The sequence below is a fragment of the Schistocerca nitens genome, chromosome 4, assembly GCF_023898315.1.
Source record: "Schistocerca nitens isolate TAMUIC-IGC-003100 chromosome 4, iqSchNite1.1, whole genome shotgun sequence".
Classification (NCBI taxonomy): domain Eukaryota; kingdom Metazoa; phylum Arthropoda; class Insecta; order Orthoptera; family Acrididae; genus Schistocerca; species Schistocerca nitens.
The window spans coordinates 139,847,666-139,873,163 of NC_064617.1; the positions used below are offsets into that span (position 1 = coordinate 139,847,666).

Here is a 25,498-nt window from a genome sequence, read left to right on the forward strand (position 1 = left end):
CGGCGGCGCGGGACCCAGGGAGGCGCGAGGCGGCTGCAGCGAAGCGTCCGCTGCTGGCGGCGCCGGCGGCGGCTGCGGCGGCGCGACGCCATGAGGCAAAATGGAAGGCATCGTCGGTAACACCTGGGGATGAGGCGAGCCAGTAGATGGGTCCCCAAGGCGCTGACCGGACGGCTCCGTCGCTGAAAGCAGACGGGGAGCGGCAGAACCCAGGCGACGACAGAGGCGCAGCTGATTGAGATGCCGACGCACCTCACCAGAGGCCCCCAAAACCAAATACATCGCGCGGCCGAGGCAGCGAAGAATGCGCCCTGCGAGCCAACGCTGTGAACCGCGATAGTTGCGATAAGAGACAACGTCGCCAGGAGCAAAAGCAGGAGTCTGCCGCTGCACAGGAACCTGATGTGGCGGATGCAGCAAAGACATCAGAGTTCGATGAGGACGACCATGGAGCAATTCAGCCGGCGAGCGACCATCGCGGGGCTGAGAGCGATATGAGGACAAAAAGAGCAACAAAGCGTCCTCCCGAGAATGCGACTCTTTCAACTTCAACATCTGTGACTTGAAAGTCCGGACCAATCGTTCAGCGGCACCGTTTGACTGAGGCGAAAACGGCGCGGACGTCAGATGTTGAATACCATTGGCCTTGCAGAACGACTGAAATTCTGCGGACATGAATTGTGGGCCATTGTCGGAAACAATAGTCTGCGGAAGACCTTCAATGCAAAAGATAGCAGACAAGGCTTGGATTGTGGCAGAAGACGTCGTGGAAGACATCCTGACAACAAAAGGAAAATTACTGAAAGCATCGACCACAACCAACCATCGAGCATTCCAGAATGGACCAGCAAAATCGATGTGCAAGCGTTGCCAAGGGGAAGTGGCTTTCGGCCATGCAAAGAATTTCCGCGGCGGTGCGGATTGTTGTTCGGCACACGCCACGCAAGAGGAGCACATATTCGTAATCGCAGCATCGATTCCGAACCAAGTACAGTGCTGACGAGCAAGTTGTTTCGTGCGCACTATACCCCAATGTCCTTGGTGAAGAAGCTTTAAGACAGAGGACTGTAACGAACGTGGGACCACGACTCGGGATTGATCATTATCGGAACGCAACAACAAAACACCACGTCGTACAAAAAGTCTCTCCTTGTGAGCAAAAAAACGGCGAACCAAAGGATCCTCGATCCGTGACTTTGACAAGGGCCATTGCGTAGCAACAAAACGCAAAACGGAAGCAAGGACAGGGTCAGCAGCTGTGGCAGTAGCTACACGACGAAAATCAATCGGAAACGATGCGACCACGTCATCGGCTTCCGAATCAATGAACATGCAAGCAAGTTCGGAAGAATCGAATACTTTATCCTCAGCAACAGGCAAACGGGACAACGCATCAGCGTTTCCGTGCTTAGCAGTGGACCGATACAAGATATCGTAGCGGTACTGCGAGAGAAAAAGAGACCAGCGAATGAATTTCTGCGCTGTACGTGGAGGTACAGGCTTGTTTGGATGAAAAAGTGATGTCAAAGGTTTGTGGTCCGTGATGATTGTAAAGTGACGACCATACAAGAAATCGTGAAACTTTGTTACACCAAACACAAGAGCCAAAGCTTCCTTCTCTATTTGGGAATAATTTCTTTGCGCAGATGAGAGCAATTTTGACGCAAAGGCAATAGGGCGATCATGCGAACCATCTTTGTGCGCAAGCACAGCACCGATCCCGAAATCCGATGCATCGACCATCAACAAAAGGGGTTTTCGGGGATCGAATGGCGTAAGGCAAGTATTTGAAAGTAACGCCGATTTCAACTGGCGAAAGGCGCGTTCGCATTCCGTCGTCCAGACGAACGGAACACCAGTACGGCGTAAGCGATGAAGCGGAGCTGAAATGGAAGAAGCATTGCGCACAAACCGATGATAATAATTTACCTTACCCAGCACACTCTGTAGCTGTTTTAAGTTCTGCGGTGACGGCAAGTCCTGAATGGCACGAAGGTGCTCTGGACTCGGATGTATACCTTGGGCGTTAAGGACATGGCCCAGGTACGGTAAGTCACGAGCAAAAAACACACATTTGTCCTTCCTCAAGCGAAGACCATTCTGACGCAATACCTGAAATAATGTTCGGAGATTCTGCAAATGTTCGGCTTCTGTCTGTCCTGAGATCACAATATCGTCCAGATAGTTCGCAGCAGTAGGGACCGACGCACAAATAGTTTGTAAATATTGCTGAAATAAAGCAGGGGCGGATGCACACCCGAATGGCAGTCTTTTGAAGCGATACAAGCCAAGATGCGTGTTAACCACTAAGACGCGCTGGGATTCTTCGTCCACAGGTATTTGCAAGTACGCATCTGCTAGGTCCAATTTTGAAAAATATTTTCCCGGGCACAGTTTGTCAAAAAGATCTTCCGGGCGGGGCAAAGGAAAAGTAGCAGTCACAAGTTGTGGATTCACAGTGGCCTTGAAGTCCACGCAAAGTCTCAGTTTTCCGGAAGGTTTTGGCAAAATGACTAAGGGTGAGGCCCAGAGAGAAGCCTGCACACGTTCAATTACACCTTGAGATTCTAAATCGTGCAATGTTCTTGCGACCTCATCACGCAATGCGTGGGGAACATTGCGCGCTCTGAAAAATTTCGGTTGCGCGTTGTCTTTCAGTTCCAAATGCGCTTCATAGTTCTGAGCGCAACCAAGGCCCGGTGCAAAAATGTCTGCAAATTCTTCACAAAGACTAGAAACACTGGCGGAAGGCACAGTCTGATTTACTGAAAGGACCTGATTTACAATAGACATATTAAACAATTGAAACAAATCTAAGCCAAACAAGTTCACTGCACTAGAGGAACGAAGAACATAAAATGACACAAGTTTTGTCTGTCCCTTGTATGTTGCAAGAAGGCTGCACTGTCCTAACACAGGTATATGCTGTCCTGAGTAACTAGTTAACTTAACATTTGCGGCACGCAATGGCGGGGCGCCCAGTTGTTTGTACGTGTCGTGATTGAGCAATGAAACTGCAGCTCCGGTATCGAGCTGGAATGGTATCACTTTTCCTGCAAAGTCTAAGTCCACAAAAAGTTTATTGTCTTGTTGACGACAAGAGCGACTGTCTCGTGCAATGTGAACTGATACAGGTCCAGAAGCACTCGCAACTTTACGGGATTTCCGGCGACGTCGACGCACACTTTGGGTGGGACGAACACAGTCACTGTTAGCTAAAGTGTCACTGGACGGGTGGGAATGAACTACATGAATGTCCATGGGCGAAGGTCCACGAGCCTGATTGTCCTGGGTTCGATTCCGGCGCGAAGCAAAGGGCCTGGAATTTGTGTGAGTGTCTGATCTTAACTTTTTCTGGCAAACACTTTGTACATGTCCTTTCTTGTGACAGTAAAAGCAAATAGCTTGGCGTGACGGGCAATTTTCACGCGAATGTCTAGTTGCACACCGCGGGCAAGATTTCACTGCATTTGCTTGCGTACGCGGCGCACGTGGTTGCAAGCTAGGCTGCCGCTGCGAAGTCGGGCGCGAGGGCCGCTTAGCGTCCCGTGCAGCGGGCCCGGCGGGCCGATTAACGTGACACACTGCTGGCGAAGATTCAAATGATGCCTGAGCAAAGTCAAGTGTGTCTTGCCTGTCCAATATGTCTATCACTTGTTGCAGGGAGGGATTAACGAGTTTCAAAATCTGTTCCCTTATGCGAACATCAGAAACGTTCTGTGCAATTGCATCACGCACCATAGTATCTGAATATGGGAGGCCACATTCACAGGCAAACGCGCAGTCTCTAGTAAGTCCTTGCAAAGTTGCTACCCACTCCCTGTTAGTCTGACCGGCCGTACGTTTTGTACGAAAAAACGTATACCGTTTGGCAACAACATTAACCGTTTCTTTGAAATAGGCATCTAAAGCCGACAAAATTTCCTCGTAGGTCAGAGTTGCTACGTCGCGTCGGGGAAACAATTTCACTATCACACGGTAGGTAGACACACCGACACAAGAAAGCAAAAACGGCTGCCGCTCGTTACCTTGAATTCCATAAGCTGTGAGGTGGAACCGGAACTGATCGGCCCACTCAGTCCAGCTCTCGTTATGGGCCTCAAAGGGCCTAAATGGCGGTGCGACAGCGGTGTGTGGCTGCGGTAGCGATGAAACGGCTGCCGCCGCATCGGTTTGCAGCGCACGTTGACCCTGGACGAGCTGTCCAAGGGCTTCCAATAACGCCTGCGTCTGCTGATTCTGCAAGCGAAAAAATTCGGACAGTACATCTGGAGAATGCGGCGAAGCCATGACACAAGCAAATTAGAGCAAGTATAACACAAAGACTGCAACGTGGGCGCGGCATCCCATCCTCGTCGCCAAAATATTGTTGTGTCGATTCCCTAAGGTCTCGACACAATGAGTGGCTAGGTGCACGCGAAACTAACGCAGACGGGCGTAAATTCTGAAACAGGAGACTGGATGAAAACTATAAAGAAAAGAACGTATTGGGTAGATTACTTAACTTTTAATGATGTTCTTCTTGTTGAAATACATCTCTTGCATAGTAGTAAGCAATTAGCAATGATACACATGGCGCCTTGCTAGGTAGTAGCGATGGACTAGCTGAAGGCTATTTAATCTGTCTCTCGGCAATTGAGAGGAATACTTGGTAGGTCTAGTCGCAAGCTATGTCGTCCGTACAACTGGGGCGAGGTCAAGTCCGTGTCTTGTGACCTGCCCTGTGGTGGCGCTACGTTTGCGAATACACAGTGGCGACACGCGGGTCCGACATGTACTACAGGACCGCGGCCGATTTAAGTTACCACCTAGCAAGTGTGGTGTCTAGCGGTGACACCACACTTTCCACAGCAGATTTCTTGAGATAAAAGCAGAAGAGTAACACTTCCTGCAAATGCTATATTGTAGGTGCAAAACCCGAAATATTGCGGGCACTATGTAGGTGTGTTCTTTTCGGTCCACTTGAAGGTCACGCAAAGATCTGAAAAGCCTTATTTTTCTACTGTTAAACAGGCGTCGTGTGGCTACACTTTTACAACTGCTGCACACTCTTCGCCAACAGCGAGAATTAATTTAAGCTACGAATAGTTAAATACCCCTGGAATGTGTTATCACAGATGATCTGCATACCTGTAACTAACCGCGCATTTTAATAAAGTCTGTACAGCTGCTAAGAGTGTTTCCAAAAATGTCTTTAATCAAACATGTCAGATAAATCCACAGAATGATATGGAGGAAAAGAATGGCATAAATTTAGAAGGGGTTGGTGCTTGCTGAGGATGCGGGTGATGGAGCAATTGCTGAAAGCAGTGACCGCGGGGCAGTCGCCATATTGCTGTTGTGGCTGTCACCTTGGTAGTAGAGGACTGAGCAGACAGGATTAGCAAATGTACGGGAAGCTCACGACTAAAAGGAATGGTGCTGAGAGTTGGCACATAGGGTCCTCAGGGTCACTGTGCGTAAGTAGGAGGGAAGGGAAAGGTAAAAGTAAGTTAGGTTGAGAAGTACGGATTATATAATGACGGGGAGAGGGAGCTTACTGAAATTACATTGAGACTGAGTATGTAGAATGTCGAGGTCTGGTGGTACCCCCAGGTTATATAACTTGTTTGTATGATTATGTTTCCATAACTTTTGTTCCCTCGCTATACCTGCACTGACATCCATACAACACCGTGAACAGCAAGGCGAAGCGTACTTCACATAGGTCTGCAGCTCGTGGTCGTGCGGTAGCGTTCTCGCTTCCCACGCCCGGGTTCCCGGGTTCCATTCCCGGCGGGGTCAGGAATTTTCTCTGTCTCGTGATGACTGGGTGTTGTGTGCTGTCCTTAGGTTAGTTAGGTTTAAGTAGTTCTAAGTTCTAGGGGACTGATGACCATGGATGTTGGTTGGTTGGTTGGTTGGTTGGTTGGTTGGGGAAGGAGACCAGACAGCGTGGTCATCGGTCTCATCGGATTAGGGAAGGATGGGGAAGGAAGTCGGCCGTGCCCTTTCAGAGGAACCATCCCGGCATTTGCCTGGAGTGATTTAGGGAAATCACGGAAAACCCAAATCAGGATGGCCGGACGCGGGATTGAACCGTCGTCCTCCCGAATGCGAGTCCAGTGTCTAACCACTGCGCCACCTCGCTCGGTACACCATGGATGTTCAGTCCCATAGTGCTCAGAGCCATTTAGCCGTACTTCACATAGCACCAAATATTTGTGTTTGTTCTCATACCACCACATATGTAGTGCTAGAAGAATTAGTAGTTAAATGGCTTTGTACGTCTTTAATTAGTTTAATCTTGACTTCGCAAGCTCTACGGAGCGATATGCTGGGGACTGTATGTAGTACCTAGACTCATTGCTTAATGCTGATTCTTAGAACTTCGTAAATAGGTTTCAGCTAAATGGTTGGTGTCTATCTTCAAGATATATTTCAGCGTTTTCTTGCAGCTCTGTCCCGTGTCGAACAAAACTGTGACAGTTCATACTGTCCTTTGTGGATTTTCAGTGTACACTGTTTGATATGGGCCCCGCACACTTCTGCCAACGAACCGAAGTCTTACAGTTCATTTTCCTAAGACTGAATGCCATTTCATATCCCCACAAACTATTACACAGCGGCATTTGTATAAGCTGACAGATCTAATTGTGTCTCGTTGATATTGTAATAATAGAAAACTGCGATTTTGAGTTTGGTGAAGCGCACAGTTTCACATTTATGAACATTTAAAGCGAGTTGCCAATCTTTGCACGACTTACAAAGCGACAATTTGCGTGTTTAAAATATGCAACCAGTGGCTTTTTGTTTAATTTTGCAATCATTTATTTTCTGCACCGTTAACTAGTTTTCGAGCCACTGCCGGCTCATTGTTAGATGGAGGTGTTGCAGGAACATTAAATGGTAGACCATGTGTAGCTGGACGCAATGAGTGGTGTCAGCGAAACTGAAGAAACTTTATTTACAGGTAAGAAAAGTCAATAAAGCGAAAATAATTGTTATGTTTTAGCACAGACAATAGAACGTAAGTATCCTAAAACGTAAGTTCTTTCCGTTTTAAACATTTTCCGTTACCAGTAACTAAATTTCCATTATTTTCGCCGGCGCCACGGTCACTGCGTCCAGCTGCATATGGTCCACGATATTATGTTCCTGTTAACACCTCCGTCTAATGACGAGCCTGCAGTGGCTGGAAACTACTAAATGGTACAGAAAATAAATCTGATCAAAATTTTAAAAAGCAACTGCGACTCCTTCCATCTCATACCCACATTAATTGTGTCACCGCCAGACACCACACTTGCTAGGTGGTAGCCTTTAAATCGGCCGCGGTCCGCTAGTATACGTCGTACCCGCGTGTCGCCACTGTCAGTGATTGCAGACCGAGCGCCGCCACACGGCAGGTCTAGAGAGACTTCCTAGCACTCGCCCCAGTTGTACAGCAGACTTTGCTAGCAATGGTTCACTGACAAATTACGCTCTCATTTGCCGAGACGATAGTTAGCATAGCCTTCAGCTACGTCATTTGCTGCGACCTAGCAAGGCGCCATTATCATTTGCTATTTATCTTGTGATGCATGTACCGTCAGACCGATGTTCACCAATTATGGATTAAAGTTAAGTATTCCACAGCTACGTCCTGTTTTTGCTAGTTCATTTCCGTGTCCTGTTCCAGACCTCACGCCAGCCTGCGTGAGCTTAAACGCGTGCCTTTCGGCTTGACCTCGTAGTGGCTTGGCTGTCTTGCCAAGTCACAACATTAATTGCCAGTTGATGTCAACGTTGCGGTTCGCCATCCACAATGGACACAGTGAACTTTGAAACTGTCAATATCTGACTGAATATTTGTCTAACTTTTTGAAATAGTACTTTACCACTGATAATTGCATCATTTTCAAAAGTTTAAGGCCTGTTTCACACTGGGACACTGGTGACGGTCGCCAGTGACGGTCACTGGTGACTGTGGTTCAAATGGCTCTGAGCACTATGGGACTTAACATCTGAGGTCATCAGTCCCCTAAAACTTAGAACTACTTAAAGCTAACTAACCTAAGGACATCACACACACATCCATGCCCGAGGTAGGATTCAAACCTGCGACCGTTGCGGTCTCGCGGTTCCAGACTGAAGCGCCTAGAACCGCTCGGCCACTACTGCCGGCGGTGACTGTGGTGAACACTCTCGGATCACTGGTGTCCGATACCGCAGGTATTGCCAACTAACTAGTTAGTTAAGTGGACTCGTATAGGGGTAGCAACTAAATTTCGCTAGCCTTTTACGGTTCGAAAAATAATGTATTAAATTTGAAAAAAGGACATAAAACTTACCAATTCTGTTTTTCTTATCCATGCTCTTCTCATTGAAATCAGACACAAATTTCGTTATAATTTCTTGCCACGCACTCGTTTTCATCAGTTTGTTGTTATAGTAATCGCTTTTCACATCCCAAATAGCAGGACAGCTTTCTACTTCACTTACAAAATCTTCCGTGGTGTGTGTGAAATCTTACGGGACTTAACTGCTAAGGTCATCAGTCGCTAAGTTTACACACTATTTAACCTAAATTATCCTAAGGACAAACACACACACCCATGCCCGAGGGAGGACTCGAACCTCCGCCGGGACCAGCCGCACAGTCCACGACTGCAGCGCCTGAGACCGCTCGGCTAATCCAGCGCGGCAAAAAAAATCTTCCGTGTTAATCAAATCTAAACTCATGAGTACAGTGCGTACAGTATAATGTACAATGAATCTTTCGCGTCACTGTCTCAGAAATGGCTGCCCGTCAGTTGGCAAAACTGCAGCGTTGTGTCTGTGATCAGTGTTCCAGTGTGAACACTCCAGTTCAATCTAATGCATATGCGGCGGTGACTGCTGTGAGCACAGTGACCTTGTCCGTCACATGTGGCGAGGATGAGTGACTGCTGGGTCACAGTGGCTCGGTGAGACAGTGTAGTGTTCCGGTGTGAACGCTCCAGTTGAAACAAACTAAGATGGTCACCTTCGTCGGTGACCGTCGCTAGTAACCGACACCAGTGTCCCCGTGTGAAACGGGCCTATGATTACTGTTAATATTTTCTGCCTGGCCGTCAGTATAGAACGTGAACAGATATTATCTCAACACAGTTCTAGTAACAAATTCTGTTTCATACGCAGTGATAAGGAACTACTGTAAATAAGCGCTGGTGTAGTACTGAGTCAAATTCTTTTTTGAGTGTCTAAATTTATACACATCTTAGCTGGGTTTTATATCAGACCCTGACAAGTCGTGAGACTTATAGTCCTTTAAGATGTCCTGTGATGATGTCTTACCTTCCGAAGCGTCGACCAATGTAGAAAACAGTGGTTGGCCGTGTGATCTGCAGTTGCGGCGTTGAGTACGCAGTCCGCTAGGGTTGAGTCGTCTGTAGTTCAATACGAGCGTCATTTTGCGTTCGGTGAATCAGCATTGCCGTCGCTCGACGCGTTTCACTCGTCGAAAGACATTGCCACCGCCATGAAACGTCGAATATTTCGACCGACGTCATACTGTGCTATGTGTGAGCTACATTGTTTATTAGCGTATGGTCTTGAGACTGGTACTTACATCTGTTGCTTCATAATTGTCTATAGTTTGTATACTAAAATGCATGCCAGCCTTACCTTTTTTGGTGTATTTGTTAATTTCTTATGTGTCCTGTGCTCTCATGAGAAACAAGTGAAAAATATGGAGTATATGAAGTATGAGACAAGCCATGTTTGAGCAGCAAACCTGCTGTCGTTCCCTAAGTCACGGCCGCACCATTACAGAACAACGAGAAATTGAGGTTCCAAAATGTACATCGTGGTTTGCTGATATCGATACAGAGATTGCTGCGCACACAGAAAGTTGCAGTGTGTCCATCAGCTCAGCAAGTGGCTTATTGTGATACTGATGGTAAGCTGAAGCAGATTTTCAGGTCCTAAAATATAATCAAGTTTTCCCAAACCTATGTTCACGAAAAACCTTCGTCGGAAAGATCTAACAGCAATGTTATGGGGGCTCACAGTGATAGATGTCATATATAATTTTGTTATATGAATTTTTAGTATCTGAATCGATTGTGAGCGAGCATCGATGTTTTAAGCTGCATCCCAGAAGTTAAGCTAACATCTTTGAACTGCGCGAGGGTGTAATGGCACCAGACATGGTTTAGTTGTGGTAGAGACAGAGTCGAAGTTGAGATGTGTTAAAGTTAGGCTGATAATGTTAATCTGTGTTAGTGACGAACTATGGCAATATTATGTTTAAAATTTAATGTGTTAGTTTATTATCTTGTTCAATCGACATGATTATGAAACTGATTTGTGAAGCAAGAAATCTAATGGAATGTCAGGTAAATACAATAACGATGTTATTTTTTTCACTATTGCTGCGCCATCGAACGAACTTGGTTATTGTACTGAAAGTTGTTAGATTTGGGAGATAGGAAACTATTGTTTGGATGTTAGGAAGTTCATTTAATTTAATTTTAAAATCTGCCTTGAGCACTTCGTCTTTATACACAAAAACAGTGTGTTATTTATGCGCATATTTCGTTTTCTTACCAACCTTTTTCTTACAGTTCTTTTTAATGGATGACCCAACCAAGTATGTGCGATTTGCAATTAACAAAGAACTCACTGCACCTCTCGAGTATCTCTGTGTAGATACAATAATTTGCAGCTGTAGCATAGCGGCGCGCAAGACAGTAGTACTGCAACACGTTATCCAGATTTGCGCAGAATAGAAGTAAGGAGAAAAGATTATGATTTTTTTATTTATTCAATCAGGGCCAACGTACGTTATTAGACACAGTTTTGTGATCAAATTTTGCAAAGCCAATTACTCTAGGTTTCATGTTCAAGTTAATTATTCAGGCAGTTTATACTGGTCCAAATTCTCGCAGTCAGATTACTAACTTTTACAGTATGAAATACTTCCCTTTTCACTATGACCATTAATTTTTATTTCGGTGCAACTTTGCATTCGTTAAACGACGGATGATTTATTATCACAGCTCTGGCTTACAATCAGAAACAGAGTACTTCAGGTCATATTAATCCAGGTAATTTCCAACAGACCTATATGTTAGTATTCCGAATGTTAAAATTACTGGAAAGTGTAAATTAGGCCTTATCTTTGACTAACTCATGTGTTTAGAAGACAACATTAATAGCATTTCGATGAAGAATCCACTACATAAGTCCCGTACGAGGTGTGAAAACTGGCTGGCTCTAGTGACAGTACCATAACATATAATTTTCTTGGTTTTTTTTTTACTCTTGATTTGGCAATGTTAATGGTAGAGATGAGTGGATGCCCTTCCTCTCATATATTACCAACTGGGGCTCCTTCTGCACCCCACTATCATATAGCCCAGCCTGGTACCGGATGAAAAGAACTGGACTCTTCAATAGGTACTATCTCAAACAGCCCGCTCTACCCTAGGGGTAGAGAACGGAAGTATTAAAACAAAAAAGAGAACTCAGTACACCACTTTGTCCACCACAAGACTCATAGCAAGGCAGGTGGAAACATGGGCGAAAGGTCGGGTTTATCCATATAGTGATAGTTATCTTAGAACATCATGCTGCTCTACATTCAGAAAACTTAATTTAAGGAATTACAGTCCACTGAGGTAAGCGTAGGGTGAGGATTTTATTGGTACTTTTTCGGGACAGAAATAACTATGAATGATAATAAATGTTTATTTTATTTGGTGATAACAGAAACATTGGATCACTTGTACTTGGGCTCGAGCGTGTCCCTGACGAATGTAATATACTTCTCCTTGGCCTCGTCCTGAGACATGCCCTTCTTGCCAGACCATGCCTCCCACTTCGCCTTGCCTTTCAGGTCCAGCATGCCCGGTTTATCTGAAACAAACCAGTGACAAATAATTCAGCACAAGCATATATAATCTCTCTCGTACGCACACGTGCACGCAAACAATGTGCAGTAACATTTATCACTAATCTAAAGCTCGGTTTACACCTGAGCGAAAACAAGCGAATGAGCATCAGCGAATGGTCTCTAGTGCAAACTGTAGGCGAACTCTAACAGAATACGGCCGCGTTCGATTTCCATTCGCTGGTGCTCGCTCGTGTCCCAGTCGTCGTCGGTCTTTCAGCGAACAATCAAAGGAAGTTCGCACCTTCTCTGCTTCGAAGCTAGTACATTCATCTGATGTTTTGCATACGATTTGCTTTAATCGTTGAAATGAGCTGCGTGAGTGATGAGTGGTCGGAAGAGAATGTAATGTTACTGAGAGAATGATATACAGGGTGATCGGAAACATCCGTTACAATCTTCTAAGACTTCTAGAGGGCAATGATTAGCTACAGGCGTTTGGAAACATGTTTGCCAGGTAGGTGCGCGACAGGGCATTTATAGTAGGGAATGCTTGCGTTGGATCGGCTGATGTCATTTGACGTTTACCTTACCACTCTGTCCTGGTTCGAGCTTCTTCCACATGTCTTTATTAGAGCAACGTGTTTGAGTACAAGTTTGCAGAACATACTGACATGAGCCATCTGTATGGCGCAGCTTACGGTAATGGAAGAGCTGCTCTTAGCCTTTATTATGATCTTTATCCACAACGTCCGACTACATCGCATACCCTTTTCGCCACAATTACGCAACGGCTTCGAGAAAAGGGTAACTTCACTGTCAGCAGGTGTGACTCTGATACTTCCAGGCGAAGCTGCACACCCTAAATGAAAGAGGCCGTACTGCAAATAACAGTGTTAGTGAAAACTAAGTTTCCTTTTGCACCACACTGATATCACGTGCAGGTGTGCTGCTATTGTAACTGATCCTATACCGACGTTGTTTGTAAACACACACACGTGCGATATCTAGGTGTAGAACGCCGCACTATAATGGATTGCAGCATTTCACTTGAAAGTAAAACACCAGTAGGTTCAAAAATGGCTCTGAGCACTATGGGACTTAACTGCTGAGGTAATCAGTCCGCTAGAACTTAGAAGTACTAAAACCTAACTAACCTAAGGACATCACACACATCCATGCCCGCGGCAGGATTCTAACCTGCGACCGTAGCGGTCGCGCGGTTCCAGACTGTAGCGCCTAGAACCGCTCGGCCACCGAGGCCGGCTACGTCCTGATGGATGATAACTCGCGTGATCATGAAGCTGTTGTCGTGAACACCAGAATGGAGTCAAAATAAATAAATAAACCAAGAGAGAACATTAAGGATGGAAGACCAAAAATGAGATACTCGATGTGAAAAACGTGTGCCGGTGAGCTGCTACCATTAATCTACAAGCTCCTACCATTAATCTACACATGGAAGAAACAACGAACAGAAGAAAGATTCAAAGGTGGGATTAAAACGTATGATGTATGGATGTCACCGATTCAAAGGTGAGATTAAAATGCATGATGGATGGATGTCACTGACAATATTCGACGATGACATTACTATCCTCGGTGAAAGTGAAGCACAGGAAATGCAAAATAGCAGTGCCTATGTTATGAAGTACAATACAATGTTCCTTCGGATATGCATGCTTGTTCGAAGGAACAGGCACTCCAGCGACTATAGCCGCCAAGAAATACAGGACATGTATTCGTAATTTCGAATATGAACCACCATCGGCTGTATATTGGAATGACGACGAAAATCTGTGCAACACCGTAACACGAGCCCGGATTTCCCGTTTTTCGCGAGCGGCCACTTTAACGGCTTCGGTTATCCGTCAACGAATCACGGGCAGATCCAGACTTCCATATGTCGTCGTCTATGTACGTTACGTATATTTTCGTCTAGGAAGGGCCTGGTATTGGTCAATAAATACGAAATAGCAGTGCCTATGTTATTAAGAAGTACGATGCAATATTTCTTCGGACAAGCATTCCGTATTTATTCGCCAATACCAGGCCCTCGACTCTCAATAAATATGTCCTCCATGGACGGAATACACGTAACGTACGAATCCACGTCGTGACATGGGTGAAGTCGTATGAGAGTTTGGGTGTGGCCGGGATTCGGGCATGGATAGCAGAAGCGGTTAAGGTAACCGCTCGCTTGAAACGGGAATTCAGTTTCGAGTCCCTGTTCGGCACAAATTCGCAACTGCGAATACACTTCCGGAACTACAGAACCCGCTCAATGGAATGAGAAGTCCAATGGGTACAGAAATGGAGAGAGTAAAACGAAGAAACATGGAGCGGTTGAGGTGTAGCAGAAGTAAGAATAGCGATAAACTGGTGACCACGAAGTAGATGAAATTAAGGAATTCTGCCACCCTCGAAGCAAAACAACATACGACGGACAAAACAAAAAAGACATAAAAGCAGAATAGCACAGGCAAAGAATATTCGAGGAGGAAACAAGTCTTCTAGTATCAAATATCGGTCTTAATATTAAGAACAAATTGCTGAGGATGTTTGGAACTGCATCAGGTACTTTGGTAAAGCAGGGGAAGAAGAGACTCGAACCATTTAAGATGTGGTGCTACAGAACGATGCTGAAAATTAGTATCAAATATCGGCCTTAATTTGAAGTAGAAATTGTTAAGAATGTTTGGAGCACAACAGTATATGGAAGTAAATCGTGTAATGTGGGAAAATAGGGAAAGAAGAGAATCGAAGGGCTGAAGATTTGGTTCTGTAGAATGATGTTGAATATTAGCGATAAGCAGTGTGGAGTTTCTCGACAGGGTTCTGCAGAATGATGTTGAATATTAGTGATAAGGAGTGTGGAGTTTCTCGATAGCATTGGCAAAGAGAGAACATATGGAAATCATTCAGAAGAAGAAGAGAGAGGGTGATAGAACAAGTTTTAGACATCACTGAATGAAGTCCATGATACTAGAGAGTAAAAACTGTAGAGGACGACAGAATGGAATACATCCAACAAATAGCTGAGATGAAGAGTTTGACGCAAAAGAGGAGTTAATGGCGGGCCGTATCACAACAGTCAGAAGACTGATGGACCACTCTCTTCCACAGCACGCCATAATGAGGCGCTGAATATGAGAAACGGCAAACGTATTTCTCATGTCCAAATAATTTCCTGCTTCAGGAATATCGACCCTGTCAGAGTTTCTGAGATATTTCATCTGCTGAAGGGTGACGAAGTGCTAGATGTGTGATGAAAGTTAGTGTGATAAATGTTCGTTGCCGTACACACAGGCACCACAGCCCACTTTGAAAATACTAAGTAAATTCAGAGAACCAGTGATCGATGAATAGTTTTAACTATTCTTTTACTTCCACCATATGCCTCGCATTGGGATCTTGAGAAAAAGATAAGCAGTTCTGGTGCGAATACAGGCAGATAGTCACAGTCATTTTCCCCTCGCTCCTTGCCTGGTACAGATGGGCATTGTAGCGGAATGTGGGCATCACCAAATGATGTTTGTGGTGTCACCGCCAGACACCACACTTGCTAGGTGGTAGCCTTTAAATCGGCCGCGGTCCGCTAGTATACGTCGGACCCGCGTGTCGCCACTGTCAGTGATTGCAGACCGAGCGCCACCACACGGCAGGTCTAGAGAGACGTACTTGCACTCGCCCCAGTTGTACAGCCGACTTTGCTAGCGAAGCTACACTGACCAATACGCTCTCATTTGCCGAGACGATAGTTAGCATAGCCTTCAGCTACGTCATTTGCTACGACCTAGCAAGGCGCCATTACCAGTTATATTGAGCTTATTATAAAACCTGTACCGTCAAGAGCGATGTACACCAATTATGGATTAAAGTTAAGTATTACATCATCTACGTACTTTATTTGCAATTCTCAAGACATTGTCCTGTTCCAGACCTCACGCCAGTCTACGTGTAATTAAACGCGTGCATTTCGGCCTCCTCTAGCAACACGGTGTTGGCACTTCTGCCAATACTTCAATGTTCTAGCCTCTAAAGATAATGTCTGATATTGTCGTAGGAAAGTCCCAGGAATGCTCCAGACGAGGTCAGTTGTAGAACAGGAACAGATTAGTGATGTACCCTTCATAACAGAGGGGAATTATAAAACTGCCCATGATTAAACACAAGTACATGTTCAAAAACGTATAAGCGCAAATTCAGCTTACTGTCTTCTCTGTTTGTAAATAATTAAAAGAATGAGGGAAATGAAGGAAGATAAAAAGGAATAAGGGTGAAAGAGGAATGTGTATTAATTATCATTGTTAATGTGATTAGATGTGGTCTTCTTCCCTTCTGTTTTTCTCAAAATATTTTGGAAGAAATGTTAAATGGGACTGATGAACTGTTTACCACATAATATTACCTAAGGATTACCAAAAACGAAACAAAAATAATGATATTACTGAGAAGTGGCAGGAAAGTGCATGTCAACAAGGTGAATAGCAAATGTGGGAACGGCACAAAAGAAAAAGTGATACGAAATTTTTTGGCGTTAAGAACTTAAACATAGGACTAGCACTTTAGTAACAGTCTGTACAACATAATGTTTGGTGCAATATATACAAACGCAATGCTTTCAACGTAGGAACTAGGAAGGACGAGATTGGAAGCATGTGAAATGTCCTGTTATAGAGAGTGGTCGAATGAAGTACGAAGTGAAGAACTATTATCTTAGAAAGAACAAGTTGATGGTTAAGTTTATCAAAGAAGTTGATGAAGTGAAATGAAGATTACTAACAATATCAGTACCAGTACACAAGCTAACTAAACTGGCGATAGAGAGGACTGTAAAGGCTGTACCACGAATCACACATGATAGGGAAGCCTTAAAGACTGGATCATGTTTCACGTGTTATCGTTGGTGGATGCAGGAAGAATGAAGATCAGGCCACAGGAGAGGCAAAACCTAGGCTACGGCGTGGTCATACCAGTCGAGCGTCTGAACGATTTAAGAATGTTGACAACAATACATGAGGAGTTTAACACAAGACGTAGACACAACTTTCTTACCAAGATTGATAGCTTTGGAAGTCTGGAAGCCTTTCTGTAATTGATGAAATTTTCATAATGACCATGACCAGATTCAAAGAGTAAAGAATGAAGACTAGAGGGTGATTTCTCGCATACTAGCTGTACAAAAATGCTGAGAGGCATATTGACTCTTAAAAGTTCCTGGCAGATTGAAACTGTGTTTCGGACCAGACTCGAAGCCGGAACCTTTGCTTTTGACGGGAAAATATTCCGCAGACTGAACTATCTAGGCACACCTTACGAATCTCACCTCTTTACTTACATCAGCACCTATCTGCCACGAAGGCCCGCAAGGTATGCAGGCGAACTTTTGCCAAGTTTGGTAGGTAGGAGATACTTGCTAGTGGAAGTAAAGCAGTGTGGGCGGGTCACGAAGTGTGACTGCATGGCTTTCATCACATCACCAATAGCACGTTTTCACCTTTTTTGCAGTTCATTTAAAATTTTTATTCTAGGATACCATCAATTGGGTTGCAATTGTAAAAAATTTCCTGTCTAATTTACCTAAATTTATCTATAACAAGAGCAAACAATACATCAACATTAAAATCAAATTATTTTGTTTGAAACATATATATATACTCTTCTGGATACAATATCAGCACTGATGCTGTTAGTGTCATTTTTTGAAATCTTTGCATAAAGTAAATCGTTCGAAGGATGCTTTGATAATGAATAAGCTGAGTATAAACATTTGTACAACATTGTAGCTCAATGTATTTCAGCACAGTGAAAGACAGTTGGGACCAAAACAACTGATCAGTCGGGAGTCCATTTATCAGTGAAATGCAAAGGTTCTGGGATTAAATACCGGTGTGGCGCTCAGTTCTAATCTGTCGTAAGTTTAAAAATCAGCGCATACTACACTGTAGAGTGAAAATTCATTCTGCCATATTGAGTATTCTTAATCAGTGACTTCTATTGTGGCCTAAACACATTTTCGTCTATTACAAGACATTAACATTTAAAATGTTTTATCTCTTATAAGTGCAAATCACTATGCTCTTCGGGCTTTCGTCCATTATCTGGTGCCCTGCTTGCTCAATACCAACATAATGTCGACGAATAAAAATATATTACAAAGGAGAGCCTAAAAATTGTTTCCTTACAGGTGTCAACATATTGTAATATTATCTGATTATTAAACGGCAGAAATAGCAGTTCTGAGAGTTAACACATAATGTGCAAGTTCCAAAAATAAAAACAGAATGTTTATTCAGTGCAGTAATAGTTATTCTTGAAATCAATGCCACGTTATACTCTCATATCACTGTATGCGCTCGCTTTACTTGCTAAACACGAACTGTAACTTCTGTGCAAGAGGGAAGCAGAAACAGCAAAGATACAGCAGTTTAAAAGTGTGTTCATACATCGATAAATGTGTCACATGTATACATACTACATCTATGTTGTTATAAATGCATTAGACGGTCGAAACTTTAACAAACAATTTCAACATGGGCAGCATGTCGAAGCATCAAATGCATCTGCAAGATGGGGTAAAGTTAGGAAAAGGACAAAGGATTTCTTTATTGGATTTTGGGCGTAAATTAATTAAAATAAAAGTCTGCCGGATGGTACATAATAATAATAATATGACAGAAGCAAGTGACTACAGTTACGTATATATAACTACATCTGTATATGAAAAAATGTGGTTTGTCTTCGATAAAATAAGATGTAGAATCTCAACGATTCTCATATTTTGCCCATGCTTGCCTTTTTGCGTTTAATTAAATTGTCTTTCATAATTTCAAAGTTTAGGTTACTGGTATATTCGTACATAGATTGGCTTTATCAAAGGAGGTAAATCTATCTTCCTCTGGGATGTGGATGTTTCTGGTTTGGTCGCCCAGTTCTTGTGAGTTACGAGTTCTACATTTTTCTTCATGTGTGTACAAAAAAAAATGGCTCTGAGCACTATGGGACTTCTAAGGCCATCACTCTCCTGGAACTTAGAACTACTTAAACCTAACTAACCTAAGGACATCACACACATCCATGCCCGAGGCAGGATTCCAAACTGCGACCGTAGCGCTCGCGCGGTTCCAGACATGAGTGTACAGCTAGCTCATTATTAAACTATTCAATTTTATATTTGATAAATACGCAGATCTAACTATACCAATAGCTATGAGATGAGTAGAAATTTCAATCTTCAGTTCAGCTCATAGTGTTGGGGGTCCTAAGGTTCATTATTACGCACTCCCTACTTTCCTTCTCACAAAAATTAACCGCTTTCCTAAATTTGGCGTTACATTATTTACTTGGATTGTGGTTCATTTTTGTATTACAGATAATGTTAAAGAACTGATGAATTTTCTTTTCATAATCACTAATCCCCCCCATGAACCATGGACCTTGCCGTTGGTGGGGAGGCTTCCGTGCCTCAGCGATACAGATGGCCGTACCGTAGGTGCAACCACAACGGAGGGGTATCTGTTGAGAGGCCAGACAAACATGTGGTTCCTGAAGAGGGGCAGCAGCCTTTTCAGTAGTTGCAGGGGCAACAGTCTGGATGATTGACTGATCCGGCCTTGTAACATTAACCAAAACGGCCTTGCTGTGCTGGTACTGCGAACGGCTGAAAGCAAGGGGAAACTACAGCCGTAATTTTTCCCGAGGACATGCAGCTTTACTGTATGATTAAATGATGATGGCGTCCTCTTGGGTAAAATATTCCGGAGGTAAAATAGTCCCCCATTCGGATCTCCGGGCGGGGAATACTCAAGAGGACGTCGTTATCAGGAGAAAGAAAACTGGCATTCTACGGATCGGAGTGTGGAATGTCAGATCCCTTAATCGGGCAGGTAGGTTAGAAAATTTAAAAAGGGAAATGGATAGGTTAAAGTTAGATATAGTGGGAATTAGTGAAGTTCGGTGGCAGGAGGAACAAGACTTTTGGTCAGGTGATTACAGGGTTATAAATACAAAATCAAATAGGGGTAATGCAGGAGTAGGTTTAATAATGAATAAAAAAATAGGAGTGCGGGTTAGCTACAACAAACAGCATAGTGAACGCATTATTGTGGCCAAGATAGACACAAAGCCCATGCCTACTACAGTAGTACAAGTTTATATGCCAACTAGCTCTGCAGATGAAGAAATTGATGAAATGTATGACGAGATAAAAGAAATTATTCAGGTAGTGAAGGGAGACGAAAATTTAATAGTCATGGGTGACTGGAATTCGTCAGTAGGAAAAGGGAGAGAAGGAAACATAGTAGGTGAATATGGATTGGGGGAAAGAAATGAAAGAGGAAGCCGTCTGGTAGAATTTTGCACAGAGCACAACTTAATCATAGCTAACACATGGTTCAAGAATCATAAAAGAAGGCTGTATACCTGGAAGAATCCTGGAGCTACTAAAAGGTATCAGATAGATTATATAATGGTAAGACAGAGATTTAGGAACCAGGTTTTAAATTGTAAGACATTTCCAGGGGCAGATGTGGATTCTGACCACAATCTATTGGTTATGAACTGCAGATTGAAACTGAAGAAACTGCAAAAAGGTGGGAATTTAAGGAGATGGGACCTGGATAAACTGAAAGAACCAGAGGTTGTACAGAGTTTCAGGGAGAGCATAAGGGAACAATTGACAGGAATGGGGGAAAGAAATACAGTAGAAGAAGAATGGGTAGCTTTGAGGGATGAAGTAGTGAAGGCAGCAGAGGATCAAGTAGGTAAAAAGACGAGGGCTAATACAAATCCTTGGGTAACAGAAGAAATATTGAATTTAATTGATGAAAGGAGAAAATATAAAAATGCAGTAAATGAAGCAGGCAAAAAGGAATACAAACGTCTCAAAAATGAGATCGACAGGAAGTGCAAAATGGCTAAGCAGCGATGGCTAGAGGACAAATGTAAGGATGTAGAGGCTTGTCTCAATAGGGGTAAGATAGATACTGCCTACAGGAAAATTAAAGAGACCTTTGGAGAAAAGAGAACCACTTGTATGAATATCAAGAGCTCAGACGGCAACCCAGTTCTAAGCAAAGAAGGGAAGGCAGAAAGGTGGAAGGAGTATATAGAGGGTTTATACAAGTGCGATGTACTTGAGGACAATGTTATGGAAATGGAAGAGGATGTAGATGAAGATGAAATGGGAGATACGATACTGCGTGCAGAGTTTGACAGAGCACTGAAAGACCTGAGTCGAAACAAGGCCCCGGGAGTAAATAACATTCCATTAGAACTGATGGCCTTGGAAGAGCCAGTCATGACAAAACTCTACCATCTGGTGAGCAAGATGTATGAGATAGGCGAAATACCCACAGACTTCAAGAAGAATATAATAATTCCAATCCCAAAGAAAGCAGGTGTTGACAGATGTGAAAATCACCGAACTATCAGTTTAATAAGTCACAGCTGCAAAATACTAACGCGAATTCTTTACAGACGAATGGAAAAACTGGTAGAAGCAGATCTCGGGGAAGATCAGTTTGGATTCCGTAGAAATGTTGGAACACGTGAGGCAATACTAACCTTACGACTTATCTTAGAAGAAAGATTAAGAAAAGGCAAACCTACGTTTCTAGCATTTGTAGACTTAGAGAAAGCTTTTGACAACGTTAACTGGAATACTCTCTTTCAAATTCTGAAGGTGGCAGGGGTAAAATACAGGGAGCGAAAGGCTATTTACAATTTGTACAGAAACCAGATGGCAGTTATAAGAGTCGAGGGGCATGAAAGGGAAGCAGTGGTTGGGAAAGTAGTGAGACAGGGTTGTAGCCTCTCCCCGATGTTATTCAATCTGTATATTCAGCAAGCAGTAAAGGAAACAAAAGAAAAATTCGGAGTAGGTATTAAAATTCATGGAGAAGAAGTAAAAACTTTGAGGTTCGCCGATGACATTGTAATTCTGTCAGAGACAGCAAAGGACTTGGAAGAGCAGTTGAACGGAATGGACAGTGTCTTGAAAGGAGGATATAAGATGAACATCAACAAAAGCAAAACGAGGATAATGGAATGTAGTCAAATTAAATCGGGTGATGCTGAGGGGATTAGATTAGGAAATGAGACACTTAAAGTAGTAAAGGAGTTTTGCTATTTAGGGAGTAAAATAACTGATGATGCTCGAAGTAGAGAGGATATAAAATGTAGACTGGCAATGGCAAGGAAATAGTTTCTGAAGAAGAGAAATTTGTTAACATCGATTATAGATTTAAGTGTCAGGAAGTCGTTTCTGAAAGTATTTGTATGGAGTGTAGCCATGTATGGAAGTGAAACATGGACGATAACCAGTTTGGACAAGAAGAGAATAGAAGCTTTCGAAATGTGGTGCTACAGAAGAATGCTGAAGATAAGGTGGGTAGATCACGTAACGAATGAGGTATTGAATAGGATTGGGGAGAAGGGAAGTTTGTGGCACAACTTGACTAGAAGAAGGGATCGGTTGGTAGGACATGTTTTGAGGCATCAAGGGATCACAAATTTAGCATTGGAGGGCAGCGTGGAGGGTAAAAATCGTAGAGGGAGACCAAGAGATCAATACACTAAGCAGATTCAGGAGGATGTAGGTTGCAGTAAGTACTGGGAGATGAAGAAGCTTGCACAGGATAGAGTAGCATGGAGAGCTGCATCAAACCAGTCTCAGGACTGAAGACCACAACAACAACAATAATCACTAATCAATATATTAATTAAGATATTGCCTTTGTTGGCTTCAATTTCTACGACTTGGCTTGTTTTTAATTTGTTGTTAATGCCACACAGAGTACTACATTTGTGCATTTGTTCGCTAATGTAATTAGCACCACGATTCTCCTGTTTGGAAATCATTCTGGCGATTTTGCATGTGATTTCGTTTTGCTAGTGTTGGGATTTGTACCCATAGAGGTGAGAAAAAGAAGGGAAGTGGCTCTTGAGTCTTATGCTGTACGCTGTTTTGGTGTCAGAAAGGGCGCCATTTTAAGTAGCCAAAAACAGTAGCAGACTACTATTGTTTACGAGTATTTCTTGTTCATTACATCTGTCATTGCGCGCAATAACTGTTTTAAATACTAAGAATTACAGAGCTTACATGAATAACATAGTGTCACGGATGGCAATTTCGAACGTTTTTCTGTCGTTGAATGCTTATTTGCTCTAGTAATACGACACAGTCAGAGTGACGTCACGGTGAATGCGGTGAACCTGATGTTTTGCGTTAGTTAAGATGGCGGACATCGGCTTCAATTTGTGAAGTAGCCACCTCCTCTCCCACGTCCATAGTTATACCATGCCAATTGATACTCTGGTGACAGCGGTAATATTCTTTACCATACTACTCCGTAATTTTGAGGGCATTTTAAATTTTAAGCATTTGTTTAATAGGTCTGTTTCTGCGTTAGTGAACTGTATAAGTCAGATTCCTTGCTTCTTTAAAAATCTGAAATTACTATTATATGATCTATCTTCACTGTATTTGTTACACTGATTCCATTCTGTAAGCTCAGTACTTTTATTTTTGTGCCTCGTTCTAATATCTTTACAGACAACATGAGCAATGTCATTAATTAATGTAAAAAAAAATATCGGTTTGGAGGAGCGACAATACTTCCCTAATTTTAGATATGACACATAAAACAGGTGATTAAGTTTCCAGAATGAGATTTTCACTCTGCAGCGGAGTGTGCGCTGATATGAAACTTCCTGGCAGAGACACGAACTCGGGACCTTTGCATTTCACGGGCAAGCGCTCTACCAACTGAGCTACCCAAGCAGGAGCGCTTCTGTTAAGTTTGGAAGGTAGGAAACGAAGTACTGGCAGAAGTAAGGCTGTGAGGACCGGGCGTGAGTCCTGCTTGGGTAGCTCAGTTGGTACAGCGCTTGTCCGCGAAAGGCAAAGGTCCCGAGTTCGAGTCTCGGCCCGGCACACAGTTTTAATCTGCCAGGAAGTTTCAGGTGATTAAGTTGTTATTTATGAATAAATTTAGCACGAATTTCTCACTTTAACCACAGCACTTCACTAGCCTTTTTACTAGATGAGCTATCTTTGTTTTAGGATTAATTTTAAGACTGAAAAATGTAGGGATCATTTTATTTTAACACACTGTTTACGTAGTCTAATGGACTCAGTTGTTTTTAAGTTTAATTTTCGTCTGTTGGTGTAATACTTTACCTCTCGCCAAGTGGGGTAGCATCAATCATTTTCTTCATGTAGGGTACCACATCCCTCCATTTATTGATGGAATTTTAAAGCAAAGTAATAGATACTAGTGTGGCTGCGCACCTGTGTTGTTGTCGCCGACGGTGGCCTGTTTGAAGAGCGCGTACAGTTCAAGCAGCTCCTGGTCCGAGGGCATCTTCGTCAGCTTCCTTACATCCTCGGCTGCCTCGTTGAAGCGCTGTCATAGAACAGAAAGGTCTTTTCAGCTGTGTTAGCAAATTGCATCCAGCACTAAACAACTACACATTGATCAAAAATGATTACCATTATTTTATCGCTCGAGGCTAAAGCTATAGATCATGAAAAAAAATTTTCAAAATTGAAACTACTTTAGTGCCTTCAGCGCTTATGAATTTAGAATGCACATAAAGAGCAAGGACGCGGTAGTATCTGATCAGTGGTGAACATCTGAAGAGCAAGTAAAAGCTGTCGTCAACTCAGAGGTTGGTTGGACGGTCGCAGTGGAGATACGTTCAAACAGCTGTGAGTACATCTACCAGTATGTTATGCACATGACGAAAAACATTAGCAGTACTCACAAACAGTAGAATTCGTGATCATGGAACAAGATGTTTAGGTACTTTGGATTAAAGGTCACTCAGGTATTTTGTATAACGTAACTGATGACCTGTAGGCCAGGGAAGCTGCCATATCCGGAACCCTCTTACAAGGGGAGACCACGACGTTTGGAACGCGGATTTACTACAAACGTCGTACACTCGTAGTACTCCATGAGGACGACAAAATGTGTAAGCAGTAGCTTGTACTTCTCAAGCGTTATTGAGAAAATCGCAAGATAATTTCGGTCGTCAAATATATTCCTGCGCGTGGCCATTTTTACCATCAAGCTCCGGCAGCCGAGTGATTAGCGTTCAAGCAACGTAATCGCTGTATAGAGTCTTGATCGTCAGTTTCGTTTTATTTTCAACACAGTCATTTTCTTTGCTATTTATATTACAATTAATATAATGGGAAAAAATACGTGTAATCGGATGAACTTTTATTAAATTTACAATGCTATTTGCAGTCTACAAATTTTTATCACCACAAATAATTTAATATTCATAACTTGATGTTTTTCATGTTTTGACGAAAAATACCATCCTGCAACTCGTACTCGTAACTTCGAGAGCGACAATTAATCGTACATCTTCCGAAAGCCGTGTGTGCCGGTCAAAACTTGCAGTTAACAGGTAGTTTCGGGTTCCTTCCAGGTATAATGGATTTCTCAAATCACGGATAAGCATACATTTTCAGTATGGTCGTTTACTAGTCGATAGTTATGAATATTATATTATTTGTGATAATAAAAAGTTGTAGACTGCCAAATAACTTCGTAAATTTAATAAAAATTCATCCGATTACACATATTTTTACCATTACATCAATCGTAATATAAATAGTAAAGAAAATGATTGTGTTGAAAATAA

General features: G+C 43.0%; 1 protein-coding gene across 1 annotated transcript in view; it reads right to left on the minus strand.

The window, feature by feature from the left end:
• Positions 1-11,678: 11,678 nt before the first annotated feature.
• The window catches only part of LOC126252022 (acyl-CoA-binding protein homolog), a 144,611-nt gene continuing 130,791 nt past the window's right edge, over positions 11,679-25,498 (minus strand). The window contains exons 3-4 of the mRNA XM_049952807.1: positions 24,132-24,246; positions 11,679-11,862 (exon numbers count right to left, since the gene is read on the minus strand). Coding sequence (XP_049808764.1) covers positions 11,726-11,862; positions 24,132-24,246 — 252 coding nt within the window. The 3' untranslated portion in view covers positions 11,679-11,725. The remainder of the gene's footprint in view (positions 11,863-24,131; positions 24,247-25,498) is intronic.